General features: G+C 36.1%; 1 protein-coding gene across 6 annotated transcripts in view; it reads right to left on the bottom strand.

Moving 5' to 3' along the window:
* The window catches only part of SMC6 (structural maintenance of chromosomes 6), an 80343-nt gene that overhangs the window by 41492 nt on the left and 22137 nt on the right, over positions 1–16714 (bottom strand). For all 6 annotated transcript variants that reach the window (XR_012325805.1, XR_012325806.1, XR_002177926.3 and 3 more), the window contains exons 7-16: positions 15567–15647; positions 14213–14314; positions 10701–10820; positions 10500–10598; positions 7135–7281; positions 6788–6876; positions 6228–6392; positions 5638–5816; positions 4378–4582; positions 736–850 (exon numbers count right to left, since the gene is read on the bottom strand). Coding sequence is in view for 3 of the 6 variants with exons in the window: in XM_019943249.3 (XP_019798808.1) it covers positions 736–850; positions 4378–4582; positions 5638–5816; positions 6228–6392; positions 6788–6876; positions 7135–7281; positions 10500–10598; positions 10701–10820; positions 14213–14314; positions 15567–15647 (1302 nt within the window). In the remaining 3 variants the exon portion in view is untranslated. The remainder of the gene's footprint in view (positions 1–735; positions 851–4377; positions 4583–5637; positions 5817–6227; positions 6393–6787; positions 6877–7134; positions 7282–10499; positions 10599–10700; positions 10821–14212; positions 14315–15566; positions 15648–16714) is intronic.

Raw genomic sequence — 16714 nt, 5'->3', positions numbered from 1 at the left:
TTTTTAAATTCTAATATTGCTATCCACTAAAGTTAAAGATTTTAAGTACTTTTTCACATGAAAATATTTACCTTAGAAATCTTATTTTTCATAGAAAAATGAAATCTTATTTTTTCTAAATGTCTTTTACACCCTAGAAAAGATGTGAGTGAACAGCAAATTCCAATAAAAGATTAGTACACTGAATTATGTAGGAAAAGCCTGGAAATATTTAGTATTTTACTTCCTAGAGGAAGTAAAAAGAGGATTAGGCTTAACTGAGGCCTAATCAACCTTCCTTGGAACAGACCTTTACAAGAGGACTTCATTATTTTCTTTCAAGTATCTGTCTAAAATATGAGAGGGCCAAGCCCACAAATAATTACAATATGAACTTGCAATTCACATATACACATTTGGATGATTGATGTCATTGCCTCTCAGGTTCCATTAATGAGAAAAAGAGACTCTGTTTGTATTAATTACAGATTTGTTTTGAATTCCCTTGTCCCTTCTCAGCAAATTTATGCCAATAGATGAAACACAAATATTGGTGATCTAATCTAACAAGTACATATCAATAGAAATATGTACACTGATGAAGAATAAACAATGATTTATTTTACAGAACTCAAAGTTTTTTTAAGAAAAGAATTCATAAAATATCAAGTACTTAAGCAGAATAGGAATTTACATAACCAACCTCAGTTTAGGAAATTTAGAATAATATAAAATACAGCAAGCATCTGGTCTTACTTTGATCAGCAGCACTGTCTCTATGCTTCTCATGTCAATTAGGCTATTTGTGACAACTGCATTATCTATTTCTAAAGCTGTCAGAACTGTTGGGAACTCTGGATGATAAGCAGCTCTAGGAGACAAAAATATATAAGGATTAACTTACCAAATGGTAATTATACATGTATATTTTTTAAATGGGTGACGAGATGATGGATAGTAACAAGACATGGAAAATATGTGATAACGTTTGAAAACATCTGTAATAGGTTTATTTTATTTTATTAGCAAACATTTATATATTACTATGTGCTAGGCACTGTTCTAAGCATATTATAAATACAGTTGACCCGTGAACAACACGAGTTTGAACTGCATAGGTCCACTTATATGTGGATTCTTTTTCAACGAATACAGTATGCACTGCAATATCCATGGTTGTCAGAATCAGCAGATGCGGACTGTGGCTACAGAGGACCAAGTATGGGGCTTGAGCATCCACAGATTTTTACACCCACAGAGGGATATCCCTGTGGAAACCTGTATTAGCTCATTTAATCCTCAAAACAACTATATGAGATAGATAATATCATTCGCTCTTTTTTTTTTTTTTTCCCAAATGAGCTGCAGCGAGTTTAATAAGTTCCCCAATGTCATAAAGGTAAGAGGTCAGGCTAGGATTTAAACCAGGCAGCTCAGCTCTAGAACCCAGCAGATTCTCAATCATTATGTTCTATTGCCTGTTATACTTAATCATTACAATTTTCTTAAATCTTATACTCTATCACACAAACATAAAAGTCATTTAATTAAAACACATTGGGAAAAGGCAATGGCATTCTTACTGCTTTCTTAGTTCTAGAATTCCAAAACAAAGAAATATCTTTGTATATATGTTTTCCACTTATTCATTCAGTAATTCAACATGTATTTACTGAGCACCTACTATGTGCAAGATGCTGTTCAGAGGATAAGGAGATAGCACTAAACAAAACAGACTACATCCTTCTCCCCATGGAGCTTACACTCTACTGAAGGAAGACAGAAAAATGAAGAAAAAGTGGCATACTGTGCTTTTTCACACAGAAAGTGTCAGGAAAAGCCTTGCTAAGGTGTCAACAGGCAGACACCTGAGGAAATGGGAGTTACATTAGCATAATGAAGAAGAGCATTTCGTGCCCAGGGAGCAGCATTTGCAAAGGCCCTAAGAGGGCTGTTGGAGAAGCCGGGAGGCCAGTGTGCTGTGGTGGACGAGCAGTGCTGGGAGTGCTACTGGACACAAGGACAGGAGAGATGGCAAGAGGACGGGTCATGTGGGTCCGAGAGGTCGCAGTTAGGCCTAAAGAGGATGAGAAAGTACAGGACAATTTGAGCAGAGGAATGACATGGTCTGACTTTACTCTGGCTGTGATATTGAAAGTGTGGATGGAAGGGAACCAGAAGCAAAACTCACTTGAGATATGATAATGGTGTGAACCAGGGTAGCACTGCAGAAGTGTTTAGATCCTGGATACATTTATAAAGTACAGCCAGCAGGATGTGGGATGGCAGAAAGAAGTCAAGGATGACTGAGGTCTTGGCTTGAGCAACTGAAAAATGGAGATGGGGGTGACTATAGGAAGAGCAGTTTTTAGGGTGGATCTCAGGAGTTTGGCTTTTAGATATGTTAAGTTTCAAATGTCTTTTGGACATCAAAGTGGAAAATATAAATTGAATGTATTATATTCTGGAGTTCAGAGGAAAGAGCCCAGCTAGAAACATAATGTGGTGATCATCAGTGTATGGACTATATTTTAAGCCATGAAACTGGATGAGTTCACCCAGGAAGTAAGTGCTGGGAGTAGGTGCACATGGAGAAGAGGTCTGGAACACTGATACTGGAGATTCCCAAGTGAGGAGAAATAAGCAGAAGACATTACAAAAGAATACCTAGAGATGTGGGAAAACAAGAAGAGTGACATCCTAGGGACCAAGTAAAAAAAGTGTTTCAGGAAGAATTAAACGATCAGCTGAATCAAATACTGCTGGTAGGTCAAGTCAGCGAGTGGGAAGGAAGGACGACAGGACCAAGCCAAGCAAGGCTCACTGGCGCCTGGACAAGAGCTGCTCTGGTGTGTGATGAAGCTATAAAAACTTGACTGGAGTAGGTTCAAGAAAGAAGGGGAAGAGAGAAGTTAGTGACACAGACAACTCTTCTGAGAAGTTTTTCCTGTTAAAAAGAGGCAGAGAAATAGGATAGTAACCTTAGGACAGAGTTCAAGTGGAAGTAAAAACAAAGATAGGAAAGAATAGGGGGTGGGCGCTCTAGAAACATCAAGCAGTGCCAATGAAACAACGCAGGGAGTGAGGGGAGAGAGGATAGGGAGCCCGAGTCTAAGAGGGAGGGGACGTGGAAGGGGATTGTGGTGAAGCATAGGCTCTGGCCAGTCCGCTGAAAGCACAGGTTTCTGTGCTAGGAAGGAGCAAGTATTTTCGAGCAGGCACATGCCACTGCTAGGCAGGCTGCTCCCACCAGCTTGCTCTAAAGCACCCAGTCACAACCACCCCTTCCTCTTGCTCTACTTCCCTGGGATGCACTTCATATTTAGTTTATATCACAATTAGTTTTGCCTGCTGAGAGATGCTGTAACATCGGTCGAGGAAAACTAAAAGTAGGAAGGAATAGTAGCAATAATGTGTCAGTAATGAGACAAGGAAAGGACAAGTATGGAATAGGCTCACTAGACAACATAATGTAGAAAGCCTAAAGAGGACGAGAGGGACAAAGGAAAAACCGCACATCAAATTCTAGGCGAGCACGGTGAGCCTCACTGGTAAGAGGAATTATAGGACAAAATGATTTGATGATCCTAATTAAGCTTAGAAGAAAGCTTTAATAAAAACGTGATTTATAAAGCCAAGTCAAAGGAAAAACACCACAATCAAATTAAATATAGAAAAAACACGCTTAAAATGAAGGGCATTTTCAATGTTTCCAAATATAAGGCAATTGAAAAAAGCAAAAATTGGATTTATAAGAAAAAGTGGAGTGGGAGAGAAAAGAAATTTTAAAACAATCTGTTAATAGGAATATATATATAGGAATATATATATATATAGGAATATATATACATAGGAATATATATATAGGGATATAGAGAGGACTATATATATATGTAGGAACACACACACACATACACGTGTATCTTTAAAAGTAAAGTGATTAGCTAGCCAGCAGCTAACAAAGAAGGCGATTTGGGTATGGTGCCCTTGAGGTTTGTTAGGGTCATTAAAGAAAACAATCACAGCTCTTTATGGAATCTGTAAACCACCCAGAGTTGAACTGTGAGCAATGAGTACCAAAGTTCTTCCCTACGCCCTCCCTCTTAACATGGCCAGGTCTGCACCATTTCCTTCTTCAGTACAATTTCTAAGCCACACAACGTCTACTTCCCAGTATGTCTCCCCAAACAGATCTCACGTGAGGACCTTAAAGGCAGGGAGTATCTCTCATTTATCTATGTATCTCCAATGCCTAAGATTCAAATTAAAGACGTGGCTTGATGGAATTTTACAAATCAGGAGTGTAGATATGGTTAACATTAAAAATGTTTTAACTCTTTCTGAGCTTGCACGTAACTAAGCAAAACCAGAAACAGTATTTAATTACTGATGCCTTACCTGTGTCTTACATCATACACCTTATTCTGAAACTCAGAAACTATTATCTGTGGCCGTGAGGTCCCTGGTGAGTAAAACCTTTCCATCAGTGCCTGAAGCACTCTTTCATCAGCATGATTATCGCAACAATAGGCTTGCAGAAGTCCTTTCAAGCAAGATTCAATGGCCAAAGCAAGCTCAGTGTCCCGAAGATGAATGCAAGCTCCTAAAAGTGAGGGAAAATTATTAAAAGCCCATAAATACTTGAAATGTTAATGTAACCATCTTTATAATAGTTCATAAATGACTTTAAAATATTTTCATATGAAGCAATTTAAATGATATTATAGATCTCATTTTAACCAAATGGGAAATACCCCATCCCACTGGATACACTGGGGAGAAAACCCACCAAATCCTGTGAAAAGTTATCTCGCTCTGATGTAAATCAACAGTATTTCTCGTATGTGTATATATATATATAATACTATTCCAGCCTCTGAATGGTGTTTTGAAAATCAAGCCAAAAGGGTTATAGACTCTTCACTATTTTCTGTAAAACTGATTAATATTGAAATTTTAGATTTAGAGAGGGAAAAAAATACCTCATCTATTGAAATGGATCCTGGTATAGAGGTACATGTCATTTAAATGAAGAGACATTACTACAATACTTAATACAGTACATAATACTGTACTTATACAGTACTTTACTAAAAAAGTATATTTATAGCATCATTTTCACCTAATGATGTACAGAATTAGAGATAACTCCTCAGAACTCAACTGATTTTTTTTCTCATGTATATATGAGGATAACTAGATAACCTCAGGCTTATAGTTGAAAGACGACGTAGAAGTAATGTTGTCCAAACCTAAATAGAAACTTAAAGAGACAAGTCATTTTATCAAGTTTTACACAAAACTCAGGTGATTGGCCTTTTAACTATATCTTGATATCACTGAATTTTCCTACTAATCAATTACATGCAAATTAGTTCATTCATTTATTCATTCAAAAAAAATAAAAAGCAAATTATTCAACTCTATAATTACTTTTCCTTTTCCTAAGTTCTCTTTCTTTTGGCTTTTTTATGCTTAAAATATACAAAAGGAAAGTTTAAAGTGATTTTATCATTTCTTAAAATATGTACAAAGTCTACATATAACTACATGGTTCTTCGATAACAGTGTTTTAAAATTATATTCAACAGACTCCTTCCAGAAAATAAAGATGTACTTCTAATTTTTATTATATACTGACTAATTGGTGACAAATACCTAAAGGGCCTACAGGTTTACGGGTAAAATGCCTCCGTCTGTAAGCATCATCTATGGCTTCCAGAAGAGCTGGAACATGAGGGCCAAATCTTTTCAGTCGATCAGTTTTACTGTCTTTCAATTCTTTCAGTTGCCTCTGATTATAGTTCAGTGTATTCTTCACATCTAACTCTTCTCTCCTACAAAATACAAGTGGAAAAACAAAACAGATATGTGATACGGTTAAACAGAAATACTCAGTCTTTTCCCCTAACACCTGCATACCAGTGAATGACACAGCTGCCCTAAAAACTAAAAGCGGATCTCTTCATTTGAAAACAAGTGTGTTACCAGGAAAAATTAGTCAGAAGACCTCAAAACTTAGCATGGAAAAAAAAAAAATGCAGTCGTGACGAGGACTAGAAATCCCAGAAACTGTCCAATTCTACAAGTTTAAGAAGTCTTATTAGGAAAGTGATTTTAAAAGATCCCTTATTATGAGGAAGAAGAAGAACAACAACAAAAAAAACATGTATTCTCTTTTCATATAAAGAGGAAAACTAGATGATTTTCAAATAACTGAAAAAAAGTATAAGAATGTGGACACTTACTTAATTCTGGTATGTTCTTCTTTGTCCTTTTCTACGGCTTGCTGAAATTGTTCGATCTCTTGATTGACTGAACTTTCTTGATCCTGTAAGACCTTTACTCTTTCTTTTAACGAAGATATTTTTTTTTGCCTTTCCAACCGTTCAGGTTCCAAAGACTGATCAGCACTAATGGTAAATAATACAAAGTGGAAAATGTTCAATGAAAAACCTAACATTTAAAAAACATAAAGCAGGGCTTCCCTGGTGGCGCAGTGGTTGAGAGTCTGCCTGCCGATGCAGGGGACACGGGTTCGTGCCCCGGTCCGGGAAGATGCCACATGCCATGGAGTGGCTGGGCCCGTGAGCCGTGGCCGCTGAGCCTGCGCGTCTGGAGCCTGTGCTCCGCAACGGGAGAGGCCACAACAGTGAGAGGCCCGCGTACAACAAAAAACAAAAAAAACCATAAAGCAATGTGATAAAATTCCTTTAGCAATAATACAGAAAATAAAATATTCCATTTCACCTGGATTACTTTATTACAAAATGAGATAACTATGAAAATTGCAAAGTAACTATCTTACCTTTTTCTCAGTTCTTCAATTCTTTTACAAAGTTGCTCATCATCTTTCTTTAATGCTCTATACTCGTTTAGGGAATGGTTGTATAAAACCTAAAAAAAAATCAGACATACTTTAGTAAAATGAAAAACAAATACCCCATTCAAGACCACTTTTGCCAAATCGTCAAATCAGAGGGTGAATATATGCAGAAATATATATTTAAAACAACATACATATATGGTCATATGAAATCATTATATTTTTTAAAGTCTGAAAGCAACACAATTACAAAAACCTCTACTTTTAAAAATAAATGAACAGTATTTACAGTTGATATGCAATTTTTAATACTGGAAAAGTTCTCTCACCTCAGCTTCATTATAGGCCCTTTTCTTAGAAGTAAGATCTGCTTTCAATGCCATACATTCTGGTGCTCGTGCATTTGTCTCTTGACTAATCTTTTCTAGTTTATCTTGAATATCCTTGTACTTTTTTTCTGCTTCATTAAGTCTGACCTTTAAGAAAATAACATCGTTGGAGGATATTTTATTTTTCTCCAATAAACAGAAAAAATAAAAAAATAATTATATATGGTTCACATTTCAAATAAACTTAATTTTGCTCTAACTAAACTCGAGACATTAATTAGGTAAACAAACATAATTATATAAAGTGTTAAATATGTATTTTTTAATTGAAATATTATTGATTTACAATATTATGTTAGTTTCAGGTGTATAGCAAAGTGATTCAGTTATACATATACATAGATATATATAGATAGGTACATATCTATGTATCTATCTATTATTCTTTTTCAGATTCTTTTCCATTATAGGTTATTACAAGATATTGAATATAGGTTCCCTGTACTATACAGTAAGCCCTTGTTGTTTATTTTATATATAGTGGTATGTATATATTAAACCCATACTCCTAATTTACCCTTCACCCCTTGCCCCTTTGGTAACCATAAATTTGGCTTCTATGTCTGTGAGGCTGTTTCTGTTTTGTTAATAAGTTCATTTGTATCATTTTTGAGATTCCACATATAAGTGATATCATGTAATATTTGTCTTTCTCTGTCTGACTTACTTCACTTAGTACAATAATCTCTAGGTCCACCGATGTTGCTGCAAATGGCAGTTATCTCATTATTTTTTATGGCAGAGTAATATTCCACTGTGTGTGTGTGTGTGTGTGTGTGTGTGTGTGTGTGTGTGTGTGTACCACATCTTCTTTATCCATTCATCTGATGATGGACACTTAGGCTGCTTCCATGTCTTGGCTATTATACATAGTGCTGCTATGAACACTGAGGTGCATGTATCTTTTTTAATTAAAGTTTTCATCTTTTTTTGATATATGCCTAGGAGTGGGATTGCTGGGTCGTATGGTAACTCTATTTTTAGTTTTTTAAGGAACCTCCATACTGTTCTCCATAGTGGCTGCACCAATTTACATTCCCACCAACAGTGCAGGAGGGTTCCCTTTTCTCCACACCTTCTCCAGCATCTATTATTTGTAGACTTTTTGATGATGGCCATTCTGACTGGTGTGAGGTGATACCTCATTGTAGTTTTGATTTGCATTTCTCTAATAATTTGAAATGCTAAAATATATTTTAATTCCACATTTAGCTTTCCAATAAATGTGCTATCTTCTGGGGATACAAAGATATAGTAACAACCGTCTTCAAGTAACACAATTAAAGGGAGACAGACACAGTTTAGCAGAGAAACAAACATACAAATAGATCATGCAGTTTGGATGCAATAATGCTTAAGTAGGGTATGTATATTTGTAATTGTGAAAGCACGAGGAAGAATTTATAGGTCTGTCAGAAAAAGTTAGGGATGCCTTCAAAGAAGCATTTGAGCTGAAACTTGGAAGATTACTCAAAATGTACCAGGAAAAAAGCTGGGGAAAAGTGTTACAGGGAGTTGGAAAAGCATGTGGAAAGGCATTAAAACCATTTTAGGAATTAAAATTATTTCTGGAGCTTGAACTGAGAGGGTAGTGGTGGGAGATGAGATGAAGGGGTAGAAGGGCTTTGAATTCCACGATCAGCTTACAACTTAAACCTCTAGACAACAGGGAAACAAGATACCAAACTATATGTAAATCTATAATGGAACTATATGTAAATCTATACGTACAACCACTTTGGAAGCACATGGAAGGCAAGGTAAAGGGAAAAATTAAAGGAAATGATGTCAGTAAGAAGTTAATGTAATGTTCTGGGACAAAAATAATTAGGGACCAAAATGTCACACTGAAAACAGGAATAGATTAGAAGGGAAAAATATGAGAACTACTTAGTTCAGAGATCAGCAAATTTTTTCTAGAAAGAGCCAGATAGTGTATACTTCAGGCTTTGTGGGCTATAAAGTCCCTGTCACAGCTATTCCAGTAGAAATGCTAAGTTTGAAGTGTCTGGAACATGTAGGTAAAGATGGGAAGACAAATATTTGAACGAAGTGCTCAGGATAAAAGTTTGATTAGGAGATACAGATTAGGGAATTGTCAATATGTAGTCTATTTAGGAAACATTATATAGAATGGTAGTGTAGTTCTGTTATTAAGACATCAGTAGTATAATCTCTATGTTTTTTATAAAAATTGAAGTTGGTCTAGGTGCTTTACAAACTAAATATAATTCATCTATCTTCAGTTTAAATTAGGTTAATACAAGTTTGAAGTCTGCTTTAGACACTGTTTCTTCAGAAACCTTCCCTTCAATAGTTATTCTATAATCAATAAACAAGCATATACTATGTGAAAGGTTTTATGTAAGACATGGTGGGAAGGATATAAATATAAGATAGTCCAAACCCTCCAGAAATTTACCATTTACTACATACCATGGCCAAATACTTAAGTAGAGCAAACAGCCACAGAACTAAGTATCATCCAACCTCAAGATTTTCCTTTCCCCACTTGAAAAAGAAAATGAGTGTTTATTACTAAGACTGGATTTCACTTTTAGACTGGGGAATATCTAAAGAGGAAAGCAACAAGGTCTTCCCCTATGACAAGCTAAGAAATGAAGCTGAGAAGAATTGAATGAAAATTTCAGAATATTCTCTCAGAAATGAAAATCTAAGGTGAGAGAGGTGGGTGGGGTTGAATTTCCATTTACTACCTGAAGAGGGAATGTAAGAAATTCAGCCCAGAGATCACTAAGTAAATGTACTGTCTTCACCATTTCTGTTACTTTTACACATTCATCTATTACCTTTCACGGATTAATGTTATAACCCTTAAAAGGAAAAAGACTGGCCTGCTTATCTTAGGGGTAGACAGGAAGAAGTAAGGTGGGAAAGATTACACCCTGTACTACAACTAAGCCTGGGAGTCAGAAGCTCGTAAGCTAAGGAGAACAAAATACTAAGATGTAAGTCAGTCACACTGAGTACACTGGGGCTCCTATAAAGAAAGAAAAGGCTAGGAGATCTACTTCCAGCACGACGGCAGAGAAACTCCACAGTGGTGGCTGTACAACCCTGTGAATATACAAAAGAAACAATGAACTGTAAATTTTAAATGGGTGGATTGTATGGTATATGAATCATATCTCAATAAAGCTGTTAACAAGAGAATGGCAAGGTAAATACAAAGAGCAGGGCTGCTCTGTGCTACAAAGGTCCATGTGGAAACCCTCAACAGAAAATTGCTCCCTTTACTTACCCCTCAACCAACTTCTACCTCTGTATAAAAAAAATATAATTACCTGCTGTTCTTCCGTTTTCCTCTCAAGTCTAGCAGCACGATCTTCTCCAATTTTGATGTTGTCTCTGATAGCATTCAGTTGTTTTTCAATTTCATTGACCTAAAAAGAAATTATATAGCAAGTCACATATAAGACTAACCACAACCAAGTATATTCTGTATATTACAAATATGTGTGAATAGGTAATTAAGTGAAAATTACCACTGCCCAAGCCATTTCATGTTTCAAGTATTCCAGATTGGTCTTCATTGTACTTAAGCCAGCAATACTCTGAAAACGTTCTTCTTTCTCCAAACACTGGCGCTTTAGTTCAGTAAGTCGCTTAAAAAAAGAAAAAAGAATACATTTCTTAACAACATTGAAGAAACAAGACTTTCCGCAAATGTATTTCTTTTGAATACTGCCTAAACAAATACTGAAAAAGATGTGCTAGGAAATGACTTCTTTAATTAAAACAAAAATAGAAAATATTTTTGGTTCTTTGGTATACTTTTATTAAGTACAATCACTTTGTTAATTTCTGCACTATAAAAATGACCAGATACTCTTCAAATGAAGAAGAGCAAAGGAATAAAAGTTTCAAGACCACACAAGTATAGACAAAACTCAAGTTTCTATCAGTTCCCTACCTGATAGACAGACTGGACTGTTCTCCTGGGTGAAGTATACCCAGGATCCATTCCAATGATAATGGAAGGCTCAAAAGGAATTTATTTGTAAAAATCAAATGTTACATTTTTTTCTTATCCAAGTTTTCTCTTAATAATTAATCAATAAAGCAAAAACCAACTCTAGTGACGTATGAACAGCTTCCAAAGCTGCACACCTGGGTTGACAGCCTCTCCTCTTCATTCATGGTTTCCATGTTCAACTAGGGTCTTCACTATGGATCTTAGTGTGTTTCCCTATCCAAGTCACTTTCCCATTCTTCAGGATTATTTCAATCCATCATCACTCTCTTCAAACCTCATATAACTGCCACCCTAATCCCTTACTCATTCTCCCTGATGCCTATTTCACAGAATTCAGAAGCTATCAGAAAGAAACCGTCTCCAGTGTTCAACAACCTTATATATAAACCTAAAGCAGTCTTTTCCTCCTGCTAAAACGGAAGAGGTGGCTTCATTATACTTAAGTCCAGTGCCTATCTCTTACTTACATCCTACTCACCCCCCTTCTGCCTTCTCAAGAGGTCTAAATTAGTTGATTTTTCATCCCATCTTTTTCATCTTTTTTCCACTTAATCCTCCTCACTGACTCCTTTCCATGATCACATTTAAAACTTTACTTACTTATCTTTCCAATTTACAAACAAAACCACCAATATCCACCCCTGGATACCACCTCTTCCTCTAAAAGCCGTCTTCCCTTTCCACCCAAGTTTCACGAAAATTATCTCTAGCTCTTCAATTCTCTCTCTGGTTTTCAGCCCCACAAATCTGGCTTCTGTTTTCACCACCACCCTACATGTCCACAGAGCACTGGCCCAAACCATTTCAAAGCTCTTCTCTACACTACCACTGCCACTACCCTAACTTACATCATCATCATCTGTTTGAACAACGGTAATACCTTCCTTACTGATCTGTTTCCTTCCTTACAGCAGTTCACTCTCTTCTGCAGCAGAGTGATCTACTAAAAATATACATTTAATCAAGCCATCCACTTCCATGTGTTGTACTGTCCTTAAGTTCTACAAAGTCTTCCACAATCTGGCCTCTTAACTCTCATGCTTGTGTTCTCTACTTTAGACAATGTAGAATTCTTTCAGCTGTTTAAAACCACCACATGCTCTCTTGCCCAAGACTCCATCCATGTGGAACACACTTCCTCACTCTCACCATCCTTTGCCTGGTATTATTCACCCTTCAGTTCTTACCTTAGACATTACTTACTTAACGGCTATACCTCTCCCACTGCCCCTGCCTTGTCCCTAACCCCTGTTGCCAGTATCCTATTAAGTGCTTTTGCACAAACTAATCTTGAACTCCTTTAGTAGTGCTCACCATAGTCAATTATCTACCATCTGCTTTCTGCTGAATAGTTAGGTGTACGACCCCAAGAATCCTGGTATGTATTTGCCATTATATGGTCATGACCAAAGCCCAATGCTAGCAGGCACATGGTAGGAACTTAATATTTGATGGCTGAATGACTTCCAGTTTCTAATCTTCACATTCTATTTCTGTTTTTTGACTTTTTCATTTGTATCTCCCACTGTATCCTTTTTTGTTGGCTTGGGGTTTTTTTGTTTGTTTTTTAAATTTTTATTTAAGTATTGTTGATTTACAATGTTGTGTTAGGTCACATTCTACTTCTTAAAGATTAAACTATTCAAATCCAGAGCTTATTTTGAGAATGTAGTGCATTTAATTAATTAGGAAGAAATTTCATATTAAGTGCATATTATGCATAAGCAACTCTGATACATGATATAGGGATGTGCTTCTTAAACTTCACAAACAAAGTATCTTCAATCGCTTAGGACAAAGTATACCATGAAGAAAGTGGGTATTTAAACACCAAGCTGTCTGAAGCAAACAAATTTCTTCAAAGTCCTGATTTATTGTTTTTAAAATAATAGATGTTAATATATACTATGTACATTTGCTTGAATATACAATATTTCCTTTCCCCAATAATAACACTGACATTCCAATAACACTGATACTCCATTATCAATTCTGTGGTTTATAGTACATCCTTGCACACTATCACATACCCCAGGTTTGAAGAAATAATGTGGGGAATAAAAATAAATATACTCATCTTTGCTTTTTCAGTTTTCACTTAATGAACCATGTAACTATAAACCCAGTTTTAAATATGTATGCCTCAAAAACTTGAAGTAAAAAGGTCAGTGTAACATCTAATAAAGTTGACTTGGGTCGATCATTAATACAATCTCAAAAGAACATGCTAAAAAGTTGCTGAAAGCAACTGACTGTATAAAACTGATTAAGGGACAAAAGAAAAAGATACAGAATCATACAAAAATTGGTGGGACTTAATGTACTGGATGAACAGCTGAAACATAAAGCCTTATAACTCTGAGATCTCTGATTATCAAACAAAGGTTTGCTCTTCAAGAATCAGAAGAAGAAAGTACAAGAACAAACTACAGCAGATGTAAAAACAAACCTAAGTAAGAAAGTCACATTGGCTCGAGTGATTTCAAATTCAAGCACATTCGCATGGCTGCCAAGCTGGTGAACACTGATGGGACAGCTGCTACCAAGCTATCAGTGCTTAAAGAATGCTAACATTCTACCAGTGTAATGAAAGAGTTATCTATTGTATATAATGATAAATGCATATTATGTTTAATACCAACTTGAGGCTTGTGCTTATTTTCCCATCAAAAGAAATATAGTTTTTAAACTACTTCCGAGTGGGAATCAGTGATATCTTATTGTGGAACTAAGGGATAAGTATGTTAGATACTACCCTGTCCTCTACTTTATAGCCTCATAGAAGAATTAAGACATGGACATACCCATTATTATAAAACAAAAAAGTAAAGGCTAATAAATACCCTGAATGTACAAAATCACACTTGTTATGGTTGACAGAGTACTATAAAAATGTTACTAGTTTTATATAGATATACATATATAGATATGTAGGTATGTAATTTTACAATACCATTTACCTGATAAGTACTATAGGAATTTGACTGATCTCTAAAATAACTGCATTAAGTGTTTACAAACCTCTTCTCCTTGATTTATCTGCTCCTTTGTTCTTTCTTTGGTTTCCATGATGTATGAATAATCCTCCTTCATTTGTTCCAGTTGGGTTGCTTTCATAAAGAACTATATCAACAACAAGAAAAACACAATTAGGAGTTGGTAAACTTCCACGGGACTATGAAAAAAAGAAGAATTTGTTCTCTAAAAACTTTTAGACCAATTATGTAAAAAGACATTAAAAACATACTTAAGCAAGTAAATAAATACATTGGGTCTCCGTTGCTGCACGCGGACTTTCTCTAATTGTGGAGAGCAGGAGCTACTCTTCATTGCAGTGTGCAGGTTTCTCATTATGATGGCTTCTCTTGTTGCAGAGCACGGGCTCTAGGCACACGGACTTCAGTGGTTCTGGCATGCGGGCTCAGTAGTTGTGGTGCGCGGGCTTAGTTGCTCCGCGCCACGTGGGATCCTCCTGGACCAGGGCTCGAACCCATATCCCCTGCATTGGCAGGTGGATTCTTAACCACTGTGCCACCAGGGATGTCCCAGTATCCTTGATCTTAATGCATCATAATTTTTTAGCATAGGGAATACCAAAACCCATTCAAAAGTCACACTGTAAGCTGTAGTAGTAGTCATATATTTTGTTGGCTTTTTTAAAAGTTTTAAATAGGGGCTTCCCTGGTGGCGCAGTGGTTAAGAATACGCCTGCCAATGCAGGGAACACGGGTTCGAGCCCTGGTCCGGGAAGATCCCACATGCCGCGGAGCAACTACGCCCGCACGCCACAAGTACTGAGCCTGTGCTCTAGAGCCCGCGAGCCACAACTACTGAGCCCGCGTGCCAGAAATACTGAAGCTCACGCACCTAGAGCCCGTGCTCTGCAACAAGAGAAGCCACCGCAATGAGAAGCCCACGCACCACAACAAAGAGTAGCCCCTCACTCGCCACAACTAAAAGAGTAACCCCTCACTAGCTGCAACTAGAGAAAGCCCGCGTGCAGCAACAAAGACCCAACGCAGCCAAAAATAAATATATAAATTAATTTTTTAAAAAGATTAAAATAATCTAACGTTTAAAAGTGATTATGTATGTTTGGGCAATCATTCCCTTGTATTTCCATAAAGATAAATTTTGGAATTCATTCTCTTTCAGAATTAAAAGCAAAGAAGTTAAAGCAAGGTTTTACCAAGAAAATTATACTTCCATCTTACTTAACAAGTTCCTAAATTAGTCCTACAATATTACTCTAAATAGTGACTTAAAAAAAATCCTCGATATTTACTATGTGACCAAGATTAATGTTCAGTATAGATGCCTAATCTATAAATGTATTGTTTTTGGTTAGGTTTATGTTTACTTTGGTGCATCTTACTTTGTATTTGTCTCCCTCATTTTTAGACTGCAAGAACTGCTTGCTCATCTCTTGCGTTAAGACAGAAACTGGATTATCTACCTGAAACAAACAAACAAAGAAATGATTATCTTTAAATATTTCATTTTAATTCCTTAAGAGAAATGAACTAAAATATCCATTACAAGTGACCTGAGAGAAAATATTTCAAAATTTCATTATATTAAAATAAATATCAGTACTACAGCCAAAATTAAATATTCTGCCATTACATGAGGGCACAAGCACAAGAACTTTCTAAAGAAGTGTTTTTTTTAGCACGTTTTCATTCCTTTCACTGGTTTTGTAGAGTACCACTCCTATGCTACTGGTTAATCATCAGACCACAGAGCTGGAAGAGCTCTAGCATGAGAGTCAGCTGACTTGGGTTCTTAGTTGGCTCTGTCTGAACCTCCTATGTAGCCGCAGGCAAGTTAGTTATTTCCTCCAACTAAACACAAGAAGTCCAACTCAGTCACTTCTAATCAGAACTATAATGACGAGTATTGTTTATTTTTTGTACAGCAGTTCTTCAGAGTTCCTATATCCTGTCATTTCTTCATGAGGATACCGTAAAACAAAGGGAAACACTGGGATCATTTCTATCTTTTGAAGGAGAAGTCATTTTAAATAAGCCATTACTTGAATTAAACTACCTCTGGCTAACAAATTAAAGTACAGTTAAAATAACAATATAATAACAGTTCAAAGTGGAGTTGAAAAAAAAATTTTTTTTAATTCAACTTGTTTCAAAAAGATTCAAGTTCATTTCTCATTTATATCTTTGGTGTTAATAACAAAGTAATTTATATGTTAGAAAATAATCTTGTTTATAAGGTATAGAACAGGAAGGACCACTATAAAGGAAAAAGTGCTTAACTCCTTCATTTACCATCTGTACAATACTGATTGTACTTTATTTAGTATACCACTGGTGAAAACCTTTCTGTTAAGCAGGATTTGGGGTCTTACCTTCTAAGATGATAAAAAACATTTATGCAGTTATAAAGACACCTCTACATATCACCTGTTTCTCAGACCAGAAGCTGATTGCCACGTATTTTTTTTAACAAGGTCTGTGTGGTATCTTAATTGCACACAGTATCTGACTTCTTAAAACTAAGACCTAA

This window comes from Tursiops truncatus, chromosome 14, assembly GCF_011762595.2.
Source record: "Tursiops truncatus isolate mTurTru1 chromosome 14, mTurTru1.mat.Y, whole genome shotgun sequence".
NCBI classification, from domain to species: domain Eukaryota; kingdom Metazoa; phylum Chordata; class Mammalia; order Artiodactyla; family Delphinidae; genus Tursiops; species Tursiops truncatus.
This window is presented reverse-complemented; position numbering and strand designations above follow the sequence as displayed.